Raw genomic sequence first — 18428 nt, 5'->3', positions numbered from 1 at the left:
TGATTTGTGGGTCTAGTCGAGTATAAACTGCCAACAAAAATATTTTTAACAAACATGTTTCATTTAAGGGGCTCTCCCGGGTGGCGGTGTGGTTGTGCCACCAGAGACTCTGGGTTCGCGCCCAGGCTCTGTCGCAACCGGCTGCGACCAGGAAGTCCGTGGGGCGACGCACAATTGGTCTAGCGTCATCCGGGTTAGGGAGGGTTTGACTGGTAGGGATATCCTTGTCTCATCGCGCACCAGTGACTCCTGTGGCGGGCTAGGGCATAGTGCACGCTAACCAAGGTTGCCAGGTGCACGGTGTTTCCTCCGACACATTGATGCGGCTGGCTTCCGGGTTGGATGCGCTCTGTGTTAAGAAGCAGTGCGGCTTGGTTGGGTCGTGTATCGGAGGACGCATGACTTTCAACATTCGTCTCTCCCGCGCCCGTACGGGAGTTGTAGCGATGAGACAAGTTACTACTACTAACAATTGGATATCACGAAATTGGGGAGAAAAGGGGGGTAAATTTTTTTAGCACACACAAAAAACACGTTTCATTTAATGTCAAATGGGGCTATACAGGTAACTACCAAAATAAAGGAAACAACTACATATGGTCTTAATTGTTTTTATTTATTTAACCTTTAACCCTATTTAACCGGCCTAGGAACAGTGGGTTAACTGCCTTGTTCAGGGGCAGACCTTGTCAGCTCGGGGATTCGATCTAGCAACCTTTCGGTTACTGGCCCTCTAGGCTACCTTCTGCCCCAAATAGGGTGTTGGTCCACCACAAGCCACCAGAACAGCTTCAATGTACCTTCGCATAGATTCTACAGGTGTCTGGAACTCTATTGGAGGGATGCGACGTCATTCTTCCACTAGAAATTCCATAATTTTGTGTTTTGTTGATTGTGGTGGAAAACGCTTTCTCAGGCGCCGCTCCAGAATCTCCCATCAGCGTTCAATTGGGTTGAGATATGGTGTCTTAGACACACACACTTTAAACCTCAATCCAGGTTGCTCAATCCAGGTATATCTCTAATTTACTGAAGTGTTTCCTTTATTTGGGCAGTTACGGTACATTTAGTTTATGCAGAAGGTCAAGGTTGAGTAGCATGACCAAAATGAAATTGTACTGTGTGTTCCATTAACTATTGGTCTAGAATTTTGTGTAACACTGCCTTTATAAAATACATTTAAATCAGTGAAACTCTCTTAAATACTTTTTTTTTTTTACAAAGAATTCATCATTTTTACACGATAGACTGACTTTAAACATCTGCTATCTGAGCAGCTAACCAATCGCTGCAGCTGTACATAGTCCATCGGTAAATAGCCCACCCAATTTACCTACCTCATCCCCATACTGTTTTTATTTATTTACTTTTCTGCTCTTGCACACCTGTATCTCTACCTGTACATGACCATCTGATCATTTATCACTCCAGTGTTAATCTGCTAAATTGTAATTATTCGCCTACCTCCTCAGGCCTTTTGCACACAATGTATATAGACTCTTTTTTTTCGACTGTGTTATTGACTTGTTTATTGTTTATCCCATGTGTAACTCTGTTGTTGTCTGTTCACACTGCTATGCTTTATCTTGGCCAGGTCGCAGTTGTAAATGAGAACTTGTTCTCAACTAGCCTACCTGGTTAAATAAAGGTGAAATAAAAAAATTATAATGATCTGACATTTGCATTGGAGTTGAACATCGGGTTTATTCCTGTCAGAGGCTCTATTTTCCCACTGTATTTGATGAATCGCATTTTCAGTAATTCACAAAAAATGTCTGTATGAAATGGCACCCTATTCCCTATATAGTACACTACTTTTAACCAGGGCCCATACGACTCTGGTCAAAAGTAGTGCACAAATATGAAGAATATGGTGACATTTCAGACGTAGACAATGTCTGCTTTGCTCATCTTTTTTTTCCTTTTTTCCTTCGCCCTATTATAGGTAAGGGGCGCTATGGTGAGGTGTGGCGGGGCCAGTGGCAGGGGGAGAGTGTGGCTGTGAAGATCTTCTCCTCCAGAGATGAGAAGTCCTGGTTCAGAGAGACTGAGATCTACAACACAGTGCTGCTGAGGCACCAGAACATCCTGGGTATGTACCTCCAGCCATGTTCTGGACATGAGCTGTTCTCCATGGGACAAATCCAAACTTCCACTTTTCACTTAGTCATGCATTGATGTCATTGGGAGACTAAGGGAACATATGACTTAGGAGCGAATTCTTTCTGTCCGGCAGTGTTTTAGTGGTGCGTCTTAGTGACAAAATGTCTGTGTCATATTGATTTTTAAGACCTTTCCTTGAGTTCGAACAGCTCTGTGTCTGTCTCTTTGACTGCAGGCTTCATCGCTTCGGACATGACTTCCCGAAACTCGAGCACCCAGCTGTGGCTGATCACACACTTCCACGAGATGGGCTCCCTGTACGACTACCTGCAGCTGAGCACCCTGGACACAGCCAGCTGTCTGCGCATGGCCTTGTCCATCGCCAGCGGCCTGGCACACCTCCACGTGGAGATCTTCGGCACCCAGGGAAAGCCGGCCATCGCCCACCGGGACCTCAAGAGCAAAAACATACTTGTCAACAAGAACGGCCAGTGCTGCATCGCCGACCTGGGTAAGAACACAGTGTTCCGGGACAGGAAGCATAAGTATTATGAGCTTTCATTCAACATGTGTTGTTTACATGACCGTTTTCTGTTATCGTGTCCATATTATGTATTGTGATAAAAATACAAATAAATAACAGGGCATGTTGTCCATATCGTCTGTGGGTGGAGAGGATGTCCGGCTCTGTTTGTTGTTGGAAAGATTTTACAGTGGGCTATGCCACTGAACACTCCAACCCATTTCCCTCCATGTTTGTTGATCGTTAGATGAAGAACAGCAGAGCCGGTGGCTCTTTTAAATCTTAACCAAAAATCCATTAAGGGGTACTCTTGTGCACCATGTTGCATACTTCCAATGTTCTCTGGCTAAAGATAAGTGTGAGCTATTTCAGGTGGCACACGCAATATACTGCTACTAATTGAGACTACTACTGCGGCCATGGCCGTCACTGCTGTTTGGTTGTTTATGGAATGTTATGATGTTTTTGCTCACGATCAAGATGCTTTTTTTGTTATTTGATGGAAAAATAGGGTTGTTTTTGACAACAGTCCTAAACTATCAGCTTGTTTTACCGTTGCTATTTTCAAATCCACCAGAGGGCAGTGTTCTCATCTTTGGATAAATTCATTTGGGCTATTTATTTAGAACACTTTTTTTTTATCCTCTTTTTTAAATGATTTTGCTATGTTTTTGTTCTGTTTTTTTGTATTTGAATTATTTTGAACATTTTTGATATAGATAGGATATCCTAACGGAAGCCTGTTTTTCTGTCCCAGGTCTCGCTGTGATGCATTTCCAAGACACAAACGAGTTAGACGTGGGCAACAACCCTAAAGTGGGCACGAAGCGCTACATGGCCCCAGAGGTCCTGGACGACTCCATCCAGACGGACTGCTTTGAGTCCTTCAAGAGAGTGGACATCTGGGCCTTTGGCCTGGTCCTGTGGGAGATCGCCAGGAGGACGGTCAGCAACGGTCTGTACGATCCATGGTCCATGGTTTCTTCTGTTCCCTCTCTCACTCCCCACTCCGTCCAATCCACGTCGATTTGTCATATGCACAGAATACGGCGTTGTGTACACGGTGCAATTCGATCATTAATTTTAAGCTTTCCTCTCGAACAGTGCAGAAACTATACAAGGTATCCATTAAAAAAAATATAGGATAAAAAAAAGACACCTCCTAGAATGTCATGCATTTAGAACAATATGACAAAGCATGGTAAACATCTTTCCTATAGTAGTTGCATCATACATTTGCTTTAGGTATATGTACTGTATGTTACCTGTCTGTCTGCAGACATCCCTGTCAGGGTGTAGTAAAATCCTATAAAAATATGTCCAACATAATTTAGTGTCCAGCTGGCTTTTTAAAGATTGATTTCACCACTTTAGAGGAAGTGTTATTTTCACAGAAAGTCTTCAGCAATCTGATGGCATAACTGCCATATATCACTTTGTTAAGCACCAAGTTACATCAACCGTTGGCAGAACGAGCCAATAATTCAAATCCATACTTGGGCTGAGACTTAGTCAGTCACTCATTTCATCAATGAGACAATGTGACTTTAGAGGAGTGACGGACACAAATCTCTCCATGCGTTTGTGGTCTAGTCTGGTGCTAAAGGCAGCTGGCGTCTTATCTGAAATGGATCCTGCTTTCTCCACTCCCATTTTAAATGACTTCGTGGTTATTTATAGTTGAACCTGGCTGACAGCCACACACAGGGTATTGGTTAATGCAGGACACCGCAATCTTACTTTCCACATGACTTTCCACCTGGTACACAGTAGCAGGTGAGAGCAACTATCAAAACAAATCCCCTTTTGTGAGGAAATTAGCAATTTCCTGTGATATCTCACATATTGTTTGACACTTTTTATGTCACTTTACTTACTTTAAATTGTCATGCTGATGATTGTGTCATCTTATGGACATTTGTGTTGTGTATTTACCCCCATACTCTGTGTAGGCATTGTAGAGGACTACAAACCTCCCTTCCATGATGTGGTGCCCAGTGACCCCAGCTTTGAAGACATGAAGAAGGTTGTGTGTGTGGACCAGCAGAGACCCAACATCCCCAACAGATGGTTCTCAGACCCAGTGAGTACACCGAGACCAGACGAGGCGATCTGAGTTAAATGTTTACTGGTGGAGAGGGAACTAGCTAATATGTTGTCATGGAGAATAGGAGCTGCTCCAAATGTGTCAATTTAGAAGCCGTGCAGAATTCAGCACTGCCTGCTAGGTTGTCCTGCTTCATCAGACGTTCAGTTCACTTGAGTCTTTGAAAACAGCCTGTCAGCCACCCACCTCATTTCTCAGGACCATTGAATACATAATATGGTCTGATGGGCAGTTAAAATCTTTTGTGCTTAGAATTCTAGCATTTAAGAATAATTGCTTTACCCTTTGCAGAACTATAGACTTTCGCAGTTGAGGCTTAAAAATAGTATTTTGCCCAATGTATTGTTTTGTTGTGCAAATGACTATACTTACATATTCAGGACATTTTTAAATGGGGAAAAGACTCAAAAACAAGTAGAGTGGGACTCTTAACAGATTTGCTCAGTTTTTCTTCTTCTTTTCCAGACTTTAACGTCCATCGCGAAACTTATGAAGGAGTGCTGGTATCAGAATCCCTCTGCCAGATTAACGGCGCTACGCATCAAAAAGACTCTGACAAAAATCGACAACTCTCTGGACAAAATGAAAGCGGAGTGTTGAGCTTGTTCCTCGTTGATGCAGAGGGAGCGAAGACCTATTGACCTTTCAAAGATGTCAGGCAGTTTGGTTTCCTGGACAACACACAGGAGAAAAGGGACTGGTTGGGCTCAGTGCTCGTGAAGTGGCACATTGTATTTATTTGAAACACTCTTGGTGGGACACATTTTGGCATCCAAAGATGGCTTACAGGGCGTTTAAAACACTGCCAATAGTCTTGGAAATGTAGGTGACTATCACTTTAAAGACATAGGAATATTGAACTAACGTTCTTCAAAGAAGACTGTTACCTGGGCATTTGAGTACCGTTTTGTCGCTTTAGAGCTACTCATATTTTTCTTTTTGACGCGACTTAAGTTTGTGAAACATATGAACGTATTTCATTCAGCAATATTGGCCGTGCTTTATCGCTGTTATTGCACTAGCAATGTTTGCATTCCTGACATGCACTGTTGCGGATGTATTTGGGGGAAAGAAACACAACTTGCCAAAAACATTTGTATTTTTTTTTTAATATAGGCCACACGAACTCCATATCGTAACAGTAGTCGGAATTAGGGAAACGTTTTTAAGTTTTACTTGGACTGCATCTATTGCACCGCTGTTTTTACGAAATTGTTATAGACCAATTCTCTTGGTATTTCGTCCAAGCTGTACCTTATTTAGCTTAACGCACCGTGTTGTAGGATTGTGCTGCGGACAGTTGTAGGCCCTCTCTTTTATTCGTCCTTCGGAGGTGTTGTCTTAACGTATCCTGTCGTAGAAACTTTGTATATCACCACACATTTGACATTATGTACCTGTTCTTTTCTTTGGTTGTTTCATCAGCTTTCTTGAGACAAAATGCTAAAAGAGCAAATAAAATATTTACTAGATGACACTGAACTCTATTCATACAGGGGCCACTAATATTGTCTTAAGGCGTGCATTGTAATTGAGGTGGATTGAGGAGTAATTGAGGAGTAATTGAGGTGGAACTTCAGGCTTTTTAATTTCTTTAATATTTTATATCAAGGAGTGACTTCTATTCATTAAATAGAAAAAAACATATAGATGCTATCTGTCTCATATGTCATAGTCACAACATCAAATGAACCATTTTACTCTCATAATTAAAACATATCATTGGAATGATTGCCACAAAGTTTGTCCACCATCTACTAAAACCTGAGCATTTTTACAAGTCATGATAGGGTTGCAAAAATCTGGTAACCTTTCCAAATCCCAAAATGTAGGAGGGAATAAACAGTACGCCTGGAATACTCCCAACTAGGATTACTGGAAAACCTGGGAAGTTTGGGAACGTTAACAGGTTTGCAACTCTGTCAGGATAAGCAATATGCTGGTGGTGAGTACGAGTAGTGGTTGTTATGCGAACCACTAAGAGCATATTTTCATTTCAACAGCTCTGAATATTTTCCTTTGTCCCCCCCGGACTAGACAGTTCCTTTGCATATTGCAGTCTTACTGACCTGCCGCAGAGACGTGAGCTGTTCAGTGCACAAAGGACATTTTCTTGTGTCCAGCCATTGAACTACTAAACAAATAATGAAATGCAGCAAAGTATGTAGGGCATGTTAATCCATTTCCATACTGAACACCTCTCAATCTCGACTGTAAAATACCAATTCATTTTCATTTGGGAAAATGTCAGAGGGTTCGCTAGGCCCTAATGACTATAAATTGAACTGCTTGAATTGTGGAGCACTTGCCAGAAGGGAAACAAAAGGCAGGTCTAGAATGGTAAATGGTGCCAACTGCGGTGGTTCATACTCAGTAATCAACATGGGACCGGTGAAGGGCAAAGCAATGGCTATGTCAGTTGTCTGCCAGGACTTACTGTGCCCCCCCCCCCCCCCCCCCCCATTTTTTTTTTTTGCATATTTTACAAACATCCTGAGAATGGCACCTTTTTCAGTACATTTGACCAAGGCCAATAGGGATCTGGTCAGAGGTAGTGCACTATATAGGGAACAGTGTGCCGTTTCGGGAGTCATTCATGGTCCATATTAACTGGTCATTTCAGCCATCTCCTGTCTGTTACTGTGGACATCGGATCCACAATGACCAGATGTAGTTTTTTTTTAGCAAGGTCTCATTTTTCTGCTTTGTGTGTCAGGCCGGTTGATTACTCACTGTGCTTCCCAACAACGTTGCATCTCAGTAGGCCTACAAATTATAGCTAATGGCAGAATGATTTTTAAACTGTAATACCCACCGCAGTACTGCAAGACGACAGTAATGCCTATTATTTGTGTACTTGTTTCCCCTCAGCTTTTAGGTTTTGGTAGCTTTTAAATTAAAACATTGAAGCAAAGTGTTGCCTGTGGTGATGATGATCCTTCAACAGATGGCCTTGAATTCATTCTGCACGTTCATTCCCAGAGTGCATTCGTCCAACTCCGTCACTAAGCTGGCAAACCGTTTTCTTTGAGAGACCGTTTCTTTTTCAGCTTCAAACGGACACCACGGAAAACACACACACACACACACACACACACACACACACACACACACACACACACACACCCTACCTGCCTCTTTCTTTCTCACACTCAATTGCTGTCTCTCTCTCTCTCTCTCTCTCTCTCTCTCTCTCTCTCTCTCTCTCTCTCCCCCCCCCCCTTGAGCGGTCGGTAGCCTTGACCTTGAAGAAAGCGAAAATAACCTCTACATTCAGAGTGGGTTTGTTCATGTGTTTGAAATACAGGTAACTGCCCAAAATAATAGGAAAACTTGAGTAAATGAGGGAAAGTATTAATGAAAGCAGTTGCTTCAACACATGTGGTTCCTGAGTTAATTAAGCAATTCACCCATCATTGATTCCATCATGTTTAGGGTCAAGGATATACATTCTGGGGAGGATAATATTTTGGCTACCATGGCTATGCCTAGGATGACATTTCCCCCATCCACAGGGCACGAGTGGTCACTGAAGTGTTTGATGAGCATGGAAATTATGTAAAGCATGGCCGCCATGGCTGTCTCGGTCACCAAAGACGCCGTTTTCCACCACCATCAACAAACCCAAATGATAGGATTTCTCTTGGAAGAATGGCGTTGCATCCCTCCAATAGAGTTCCAGACACTTGTAGAATCTAAGCCAAGGTGCATTGAAGCTGTTCTGGCTCGTGGTGGCCCAACGCCTGATTAAGACTCTTTATGTTGGTTTTTATTTGAGCAGTTTCCTGTAGGTTACTATGGAAATGCACTGACAATGTGGTCACCTCTGATTTGAAGGTGTGTAGTGATTTTCATGCAGGTAGCTGTATGGGAGACCATCAGTCAGATTCACTTTTCATTTACAGTCAATAGAAAGGGAAGGGAACACTGCCTCAACCTTGCTTTTCAACCAAGGTGACAAGCAAACTGAAGTAAAGAGAAATTAATCTATTCTTTGAGGACAGTGGAAGTTGATGTTTATTTATTTGTTTAAACCTATGAAGGCTATAAGGATGTATTGGTCAATAAAGAAGCACTTTTTTTTTTTTTTTGTCAAATTCCACTGTCCTGAAAGAATTCCGTCAACAACAGTACTCGAGTAGTTGTTGCCCTGGGTCTGTGTATGGAATACCCTTAACCTTATTCTGTTGCCCAGTTGGATGACCTCTGCATTTTGGAAGTTACAGCCCTTCGATCTACATTAGGGACCTAATATGGACAGTCCCAGACTACATCAGAAGCAGGGGGCTCGTTTTTCGAAATTCGATACATTAGTGTCATAACGGGCATGGTGCTGCCGAGTAGCTTAGAGTTTTTCCTAACCATGTGATCTGACCAGGAGGTATGCCGGTGCCTGAGGTACTGTAGAACAGAGAACGAGGGTGCTAGTCTAGTGCATCTAGGGTGCTAGTGTTATCTGGCTAACATGCCAAACTCTTTAGCCATTAGGCCTGGCTATTGTACCATGTGGTTTGGCACGACGAGTGTAAAGGCAGAGGCTGAAATAAATCACTTGTGATTTCATTCAGTGGCTCAGTCAGACACCTTGGGTGTAATGGCTTTGTACACTGATAGCTGCAAGTTTCAGCTTAGGTGAAGCCCTACACATTTGTAACAGTAGAAACAGTATTTTACAGGTATAGCCCCTATTTGCAGATTGCATTCTCCATGGGTTTTTATCAATTCATTAAAACAATTGTGTTGTGTTGTTGGTATACCTGGTGAATTACAAATGTATCAGGTTTGTCTGTCCATTAGTTTTAGATAGACAATTAGTTGGTATATACAGCACTTTGCATCAAGCTACCCTTTATAAACATGATATAGGGTTTATAAGCAGTTTCTAAATGATATTCCAGGGCTGGAAGGTACCTTCACTGTCATTTCAACCTCTCCTTTCCCCAGTCTAATCCCCACATGACTCAAGCTGACCACCATTCCTTTTACCAAGAACTCTTGCTACCTGCCACGATGACTACCGTCCTGTAGCACTAAGATCTTTAATCATGAAGTGCTCTGACTGGCTGGCCATGGCACACATCACCTCCATCCCAGGCACCCGAAAATTTGGTTTATCACCATAGTGCCCCCGAAGCTAGTCACGAAGCTCTGGACCCTAGGGCTGTACACCTCCCTCTGCAACTGGATCCTGGACTTCCTGATGAGCTGACCCTAGGTGGTGAGAGTAGGCAACAACAACCTCTGCCAGGCTGACCCTCAACACGGGGGCCCTTCAGGGCTATGTGCTTACACCACTCCTGTACTCCCTGTTTACCCACGACTGTGTGGCCACGCACAACTCCATCAAGTTTGCCAACAACGTGACAGTGTTAGACCTGTTCACCAATGGCAATGAGATGGTCAGCTAGTCAGACCGCAACCTCTCGCTCAACGTCAGTAAGACCAAAGAGTTGATCGTGGACTCCTGGAAACGGGGGTTTGCGCCCCCATCCACATTGATGGGGATGTAGTGGAGAGGGTCAAGAGCTTCAAGTTCCTCAGTGTCCACATCACTGAGTACTTTAACATGGTCCTCTCACACCAGAACAGTCTTGAAAAAAGCACGGCAACACCACTTATCCCTCAGGAGGCTGAAACAATTTGGCATGGATCCTCGGGAGCTTTCACAACTGCACCATTTGAGAGCATCCTGACCAGATGTCAGATCGCACCACTGGGGGCAAGCTTCCAGCCATCCAGGATGTACATGCCAGGCGGTGTATGAAAAAGGCCCGAAAAGTTCCCAAAGACTCCAACCACCTGAGATATGGATTGTTCTCCATTATCCCGTCCAGCAGGCGGTACCCGTGCATCAAGGCTCAGACTAACAGACTCCTAAATAGCTTCTATCCCCTGGCCATAAGTCTGTTAAATGGCTACCCACTGGGCACAAACTGGTTGAATCAACGAACATTTCAACCACAGGATTAGGTCCCCATTGTAACCAATTTTCGACATAGACAAATATGTTGAATTTGTACCTTTTTTTGAAACTGTCAATCTTCAACGTTATATCCACTATCAGAAAAAAAACAATAGTCTGGGCTGCACCTCCTACTGGACAGTTGATCTATCTATAGTTATTCATTTGGTCTCCCATCCAGCCCTGCTTATCTTTGATATTTGTCACACACTACTACCAATGTGCTATCATGAGAATGATTCTCGAGAGATTTTTTAAATAACTAAATATATTTACTGTTGCTATCAAAATGTAACCATACTTTTTACTATCATCAGTGAGTCTATTTAGGCCTCCAAAGTAGAGCATTTGCAAAGTTATCACCAGCTATTGTTTCAATTCAACCCAGGGTTCAACAAAAAATAGACGATACATACATGTATAGGCCTAAGGTTTCAAGCTTTGGTTGAATTAAAATTAATATGTTGGATTCACGTCTCCATCTCAACCAATAATTGAATTTAAAGAATAGGACTTTTTATTTAAAGTGCATTTTAAAGTTTGATTATTATTTATTTATTTGGTTGAGATGGAGATGTGAATCTAACATAGTTGGAAGTTTACATACACCTTAGCCAAATACATTTAAATGTTTTTCACAATTCCTGGTGTAACTGAGTCAGGTTTGTAGGCCTCCTTGCTCGCACATGCTTTTTCAGTTTTGCCCACACATTTTCTATAGGTTTGAGGTCGGGGCTTTGTGATGGCCACTCCAATACCTTGACTTTGTTGTCCTTAAGCCATTTTGCCACAACTTTGGAAGTATGCTTGGGGTCATTGTCCATTTGGAAGACCCATTTGCAACCAAGCTTTAACTTCCTGACTGATGTCTTGAGATGTTGCTTCAATATATCCACATAATATTCCACCCTCATGATGCCATCTATTTTGTTAAGTGCACTAGTCCCTCCTGCAGCAAAGCACCCTCACAACATGATGCTGCCACCCCCTTGCTTCACGGTTGGGATGGTGTTCTTCGGCTTGCAAGCCTCCCCCTTTTTCCTCCAAACATAACAATGGTCATTATGGCCAAACAGTTATATTTTTGTTTAATCAGACCAGAGGACATTTCTCCAAAAAGTACGATCTTTGTCCCCATGTGCAGTTGCAAACCGTAGTCTGGATTTTTTGGGGGATATAGATACTTTTGTACCCATTTCCTACAGCATCTTCACAAGGTCTTTTGCTGCTGTTCTGGGATTGATTTGTTCTTTTCACACCAAAGTACGTTCATCTCTAGGAGACAGAACGCGTCTCCTTCCTGAACGGTATGATGGCTGTGTGGTCCCATGGTGTTTGGAAATTGCTCCCAAGGATAAACCAAACTTGTGGAGGTCTACAATTTTTTTTTTCTGATATCTTGGCTGATTTCTTTTGGTTTTCCCATGATGTCAAACAAAGAGGCACTGAGTTTGAAGGTAGGCACTGAGAGAGGCAATGAGTTTGAAATACATCCACAAGTACGCCTCCAATTGACTCAAATGATGTCAATTAGCCTATCCGAAGCTTCTAGAGCCATGACATCATTTTCTGGAATCTTCCAAGCTGTTTAAAGGCACAGTCAACTTAGTGTATGTAAACTTCTGACCCACTGGAATTGTGATTAAGTGAAATAATCTGTAAACAATTGTTGGAAAAATTACTTGTGTCATGCACAAAGTAGATGTCCTAACCGACTTTCCAAAACTATAGTTTGTTAACAAGAAATTTGTGGAGTGGTTGAAAAACGAGTTTTAATGAATCCAAGTGTATGTAAACTTCCGACTTCAACTGTATCAATTATTAATTTAGTAAACAAACTGGAATTTGAATTGTTTGGTTGTCAATGCAGCTACTGTAAATATCAACATTTGAAGAAGATGTATCTTCTGCTTGGATAGTTCCATCTGTGCCACTGACTTAGTCTGGCTTTAATTCCAGCTTGTCTACAAATTAATAAATGATATGTTGGATTCATGTCTCCATCTCAACCAAAAATCTATCGAAGTTAAAGACTAGAACTATGTAAATCTAATCTAACCTTAAATGCTCTTTCAGCAAAGTTTGATTTAGTCCTACTCTAACTTTGATTATTGGTTGAGATGGAGATGTGAATCCAACATATCAATGATTCATTTGTAGACCAACTGGAATTAAAGCCGGACTTAGTCAGTGGCATAAAAGCTACATCTCCTTCATGTTAATATTTGGTTTCACCGAACACAATTCAATATCACTTTTGTAATACAGTAAATAACCTATTAACTTGACAAGTTAACAAATATGTTGCATTCATGTCTCCATCTAAACCAAAAATACAAGTTAAAGAATACGATTAAGCCAGTGGTTCAAATGAAACTATCCAAGCATGAGAGATCCTTAGAAATGTTGATATTTGGTTTCTTTGTCAACCAAACACAATTCAAAATTGCAGTAAATAGCCTATGTTACAAGCTAATGTAACTGTATTTATTCAACCTTAAAATGAGTTACAAATCCATTGCCACATGTTGAGGTTACTGTAACAATAAATGTCTTACGTAATCATAGAAAGCGTGCATGTTCAAGAGCATGCAAAGGTCGCAGGTCTAAGGAGATCTTCACAATTGCCTAAATAATCTGCACAGAATCTTGTACAGCATTGATCACTTGCACCGTGTACTTTTAATGTCATCTCAACTGCAATCCAAGTCATTTGGTTGTGCTTTAACACGTTCAATTGTTGTATAAATAGAAAATATCTGACATTGTATTCCCAATTTTCATTTTGTTATATCAATGGTTGAAAGCGTGGTGATTACACATTTTTAGATGTTTTTCCATTGGAATTTGCTGTGCTTTTAGATGGTTGAAAGCATAGTGAAAACACAAACTTCTGGCTGTCTTTATGAGTGGGTGAATAAAGGTTGAAATCTCATTGATCGTCTCAAACAAATATTACACACATTTCCACATTGAAATGAGGGGGTGTGCCCAGTGGGTAACAGCTACTGCTCTCCCTCTCCCACAGACTATCCTCACTGACTCTATGCACATCCACAGGTTTGTGCCCACTTAGACACAAAACCTACACTGTTGCTAAAATGATTATTTATTTGATGTATTATTCAATGTGTTATCAATACACACAGTCACTACAAAGATACAGGTGTCCATCCTAACTCAGTTGCCGGAGAGGCCAATACTGTCTTGGAAACAGTTAGTCTAATGGCTGTGATAGGAGAAAAATTAGGATGGATCAACAACATTGTAGTTACTCCACAATGCTAACTTAAATGACAGAGTAAAAAGAAGGATGCCTGTACAGAATACAAAAATTCCAAAATATGCATCCTGTTTGGAATAAGGCACTAAAGTAAAACTGCAAAAACTGTGGCAAAGATTAACTTTATGTTCTAAAATACAAAGTGTTATGTTTGGGGCAAATCTAACACAACACATCACTGAGTACCACTTCCACTGCATCATGTTATGGGTATGCTTGTCATCTGCAAGGACTGGGGAGTTTTTCAAGATAGAAAATAAACGGAATGGAGCTAAGCACAGGCAAAATCCTAGAGGAAAACCTGGTTCGGTATGCTTTCCACCAGACACTGGGAGACAAATCCACCTTTCAGTAGGACAATAACCTAAAACACAAGGCCAAATCTACACTGGAGTTGCTTACCTAGATGACATTGAATGTTCCTGAGTGGCCTAGTTACTTAAATCGGCTTAAAAATCTATGGCAAGACTTGAAAATGGATATCTAGCCATGATCAACAACTAACTTGACAGAGCATAAAAATGTTAAAAACATTGTGCAAATATTGTAGAATCCAGATGTGCAATGCTCTTAGAGACTTACCCAGAAAGACTCACAGCTGTAATCGCTGCCAAAGGTCAATACATGTATTGACTAAGTGGTGTAAGTTGACCTCCGGTCTCCCCACTGGATGCCCGAGGAAGGTGGAGCGGTGGAATCTATCAAATAGCGCACATCTAACTTTGTACAGTATTAATGTGATTAGTAAAATCAGTCACACTATGAAATGCTACTAAATAAACCACAATTAATTCATAGAACTGTGAATATATAGTTTCACATACATATTGTTGCATTTTTATTTCTTTTTTTTTCTGCGAAATCATTAAGAATAATATATAACCAGTCTGCACACCACCAAGGTGAATTGGTTTAGACTTGACTCTTGGTTGACAGTGTTGGGGGATGGGTAATGTATTGATGCTTGAGTGCCAAATCGACACACATGGATGAGAAAAGGTCTAAGCCATCAGGTGCCCAGTTTAGGAAAAAGAGGAAAGAAGAAGAGAAACATGCAAAAGATAAAGGTATGTAGCTATGTCATCTCTTTTATGAGTATTGAGAGGCTAGTATAACACTTGTTTGTTACACTATGTTGCTTGCTATGCTATTATACATGGGGCTAAAGTATTCTGTTTTCTGTCCAACTAGCTTACATAACATTGTCATGATGAAACTGTGTGAAATTATATTCAATTGTGTGTAGCCTGCAGCAAAACGATTACAACCTAACTAGCACATTATTGATTTGGGTAACTTTCATTGAGGTGACAAAGGTTTTCTGTGATTTTTGTATTGATCGCTTCCACTTCTCCCCAGCAGGATTCTTCAGGTGTGTGTGGGTGCACGTATGTGTGTGTGGGTGCACGTATGTGTGTGTGGGTGCACGTATGTGTGTGTGGGTGCACGTATGTGTGTGTGGGTGCACGTATGTGTGTGTGGGTGCACGTATGTGTGTGTGGGTGCACGTATGTGTGTGTGGGTGCACGTATGTGTGTGTGGGTGCACGTATGTGTGTGTGGGTGCAAGTATGTGTGTGTGGGTGCACGTATGTGTGTGTGGGTGCACGTGTGTGTGTGTGGGTGCACGTGTGTGTGTGTGGGTGCACGTGTGTGTGTGTGTGCGGGTGCACGTGTGTGTGTGTGTGCGGGTGCACGTGTGTGTGTGTGTGCGGGTGCACGTGTGTGTGGGTGCACGTGTGTGTGTGTGTGTGTGGGTGCATGTGTGGGTGCATGCGTGTGTGGGTGCACGTGTGGGTGCACGTGTGGGTGTGTGGGTGCACGTGTGGGTGCACGTGTGGGTGCACGTGTGGGTGTGTGGGTGCACGTGTGGGTGCACGTGTGTGTGGGTGCACGTGTGGGTGCACGTGTGTGTGTGTGTGTGGGTGCACGTGTGTGTGTGTGTGTGTGGGTGCACGTGTGTGTGTGTGTGTGTGTGTGTGTGTGTGTGTGTGGGTGCACGTGTGTGGGTGCACGTGTGTGTGTGTGTGTGTGCACATGTGTGGGTGCACGTGTGTGTGGGTGCACGTGTGTGTGTGTGTGGGTGGGTGCACGTGTGTGTGTGTGTGTGGGTGGGTGCACGTGTGTGTGTGTGTGTGTGGGTGGGTGCACGTGTGTGTGTGGGTGGGTGCACGTGTGTGTGGGTGTGTGGGTGGGTGCACGTATGTGTGTGTGTGTGTGCACGTGTGTGTGTGGGTGCACGTATGTGTGTGTGGGTGCACGTATGTGTGTGTGTGTGTGGGTGCACGTATGTGTGTGTGCTTCCCTGCATAACGTAAACAAAATAAATAATTTCCCTTTTGCAAAGTTTGAGGTTTCCATATTGTAGGTAACAGTGATTTTATTATTACTGGGTATGTATGTGGGATGTTCTACCACTATAAATGCTGTGAATAACGTGTGTAAACTAATGCCCATGTGCTCTCCATTAGAAATGCCTGTACTGTAGCAGCATCCCCACCAAATCCTGCTGCTGAGGATGAACCACTGTCTACAGACCCTGCTGCTGAGGATGAACCACTGTCTACAGACCCTGCTGCTGAGGATGAACCACTGTCTACAGACCCTGCTGACTGGCCTTCGGTTCTGACTGATTCGGACACAACTAGTTTGCAGAGGACCAAGAGAGGTACCACCTAACTTTGTTTTCCCAAGGAATGAGAGTGTTGGAAGAAGTTGCCAGCACCAGTATTTCAGGAAGACCTTGGTGAGTGGTGAAAAAATCCCTATAAGTTGGTTGGTGTATTCTGAAAGAAACAACAGCCTCTTCTGCTTCTGCTGCACACTCGTTTCTAAGAAGAAACTCAGGACTGACAGACTGGAAGCATGCAAGTTCTTTGACTTCACACGACAACAGTCCAGAACACCAAAACTGCATGAAAACATGGAAAGAACTGGCAATGAGGATCAAAAAAGGGGAAAGCACTTATGGAGGATAAGAGAGAGGTGTTGACACGTCTGACTGCTATTGTGCAGTCTCCGGCAATTAGAAATCTGGCACTAAGGGGACACACAAACACTGTACTCTCCATCAAATGGAAATTTCCTCAAAGGTTGAACTGATGGCACAATTTGATCCAGTCATGAAAGAGCACCTTAACCGTTTCCAAAAAGGGACCTCGAGTCACACCACCAGCTACCTTGGCCACCAAATACAGAATGCCAGAAACCTTGGCCACCAAATACAGAAGGAACTCATTGAGTTGTTGAGCAGCAAGGTCATTTCAATTATGGTGAGTGATATCAAGCTGACAATTTTTCTCTCTCATTCTAGATTGCACCCCAGATGTCAGCCACACAGAATAGTTGTCAGTTGTGATTAGAATGGTCTCACTGAAGGAGCAGCCGCACATAAAGGAGCATTTTTATGGGGTTATTGGAAGCAGGGGAGTCCACGGGGCCAACATTTGGCATCCCTGATTCTCAAAAGATTAGAGGAGCTAAACATTCCGCTTGAGGACTGCAGAGGACAGTCTTATGATGATGGGGCCAACATGAGAGGAAAAAACAAAGGTGTCCAAGCCAGACTCCTGGAAATTAATCCAAGAGCTCTATTTGTGCCATGTGTGGCTCACACATTTGACCTGGTTGTGGCTGATGCTGCTAAAAGTTTTGTCGACGCCACTTTGGCATCTTATACAAACTGTACGCCTTGTTCTCAGCCTCCACACAGCGATGGGCCATCCTGAAAAAACATGTGGACATCACTTTGAAGATGTGGACTGAGACAAGGTGGGAGAGTAACGTTAAGGGTGTCGAGCCACTGAGGTATCAGGCAGCAGCGGTGAGAGAGGCACTGATTTGAGGTGAAGGATCAAACCAAAGACCCTGTGATAAAGATTGAGGCCCAGTCCTTGTCAGAGGAGGTGGGATCATACCGCTTCGGCATCTGTACAGCATCTAGCCATACACGCTAGAACCGCCACTGACGTGACGAATAAACGTTGAAAGGATTTATAAACTAGTTTATAGATCGTGAAATGGGAGAACAAAATATTGCTCATCTTAGACTTGGATGTATTTTTTTATATCGTCTTTTATCTTAGATGTTTTGACTGATGACAATATTGCTTTACTGCAGCAAGGCAATATTGTCTTCTGAAATGCCTAAATAGGTAAAGGAGAATGCAGCTGATTGTGGTGCCAGTTGCAGAGGTGGGTTCATCAGTCCTCACAAACATGTTTTAATTGTACTGCTATGATTTTGTTGGGAAAATCTTAACCCACGCACAGGACAATTTTATAAATGGTAAACTTGTTAAATGTAGGCGCAAATATTTATTTCTGACAAACAAGTGTGCTCCATGATTAAATGGTTGCCATTGACATAGGCTATAGAGGACAACTTCTCAGACATTCGACAGTTAAGGGGCGTTCGTTCAGCACTATCTCAATCGCATGTCTTTATCGGT

General features: G+C 42.6%; 1 protein-coding gene across 4 annotated transcripts in view; it reads left to right on the top strand.

Annotated features, from left to right (window-relative positions):
* LOC109870835 (activin receptor type-1) overlaps window positions 1-7647 on the top strand; it is a 34404-nt gene extending 26757 nt beyond the window's left edge. For all 4 annotated transcript variants that reach the window (XM_020461488.2, XM_020461489.2, XM_031806165.1 and 1 more), the window contains 5 exons: window positions 1946-2092; window positions 2339-2614; window positions 3384-3581; window positions 4579-4709; window positions 5199-7647. In XM_020461488.2, coding sequence (XP_020317077.2) covers window positions 1946-2092; window positions 2339-2614; window positions 3384-3581; window positions 4579-4709; window positions 5199-5333 — 887 coding nt within the window. In that variant the 3' untranslated portion in view covers window positions 5334-7647. The remainder of the gene's footprint in view (window positions 1-1945; window positions 2093-2338; window positions 2615-3383; window positions 3582-4578; window positions 4710-5198) is intronic.
* The last annotated feature ends 10781 nt before the right edge of the window (window positions 7648-18428 follow it).

The sequence above is a fragment of the Oncorhynchus kisutch genome, linkage group LG26 (genome assembly GCF_002021735.2).
Source record: "Oncorhynchus kisutch isolate 150728-3 linkage group LG26, Okis_V2, whole genome shotgun sequence".
Taxonomy (NCBI): domain Eukaryota; kingdom Metazoa; phylum Chordata; class Actinopteri; order Salmoniformes; family Salmonidae; genus Oncorhynchus; species Oncorhynchus kisutch.
The sequence above is the reverse complement of the archived record's forward strand: the minus strand, read 5'-3'. Positions and strand labels throughout refer to the sequence as shown.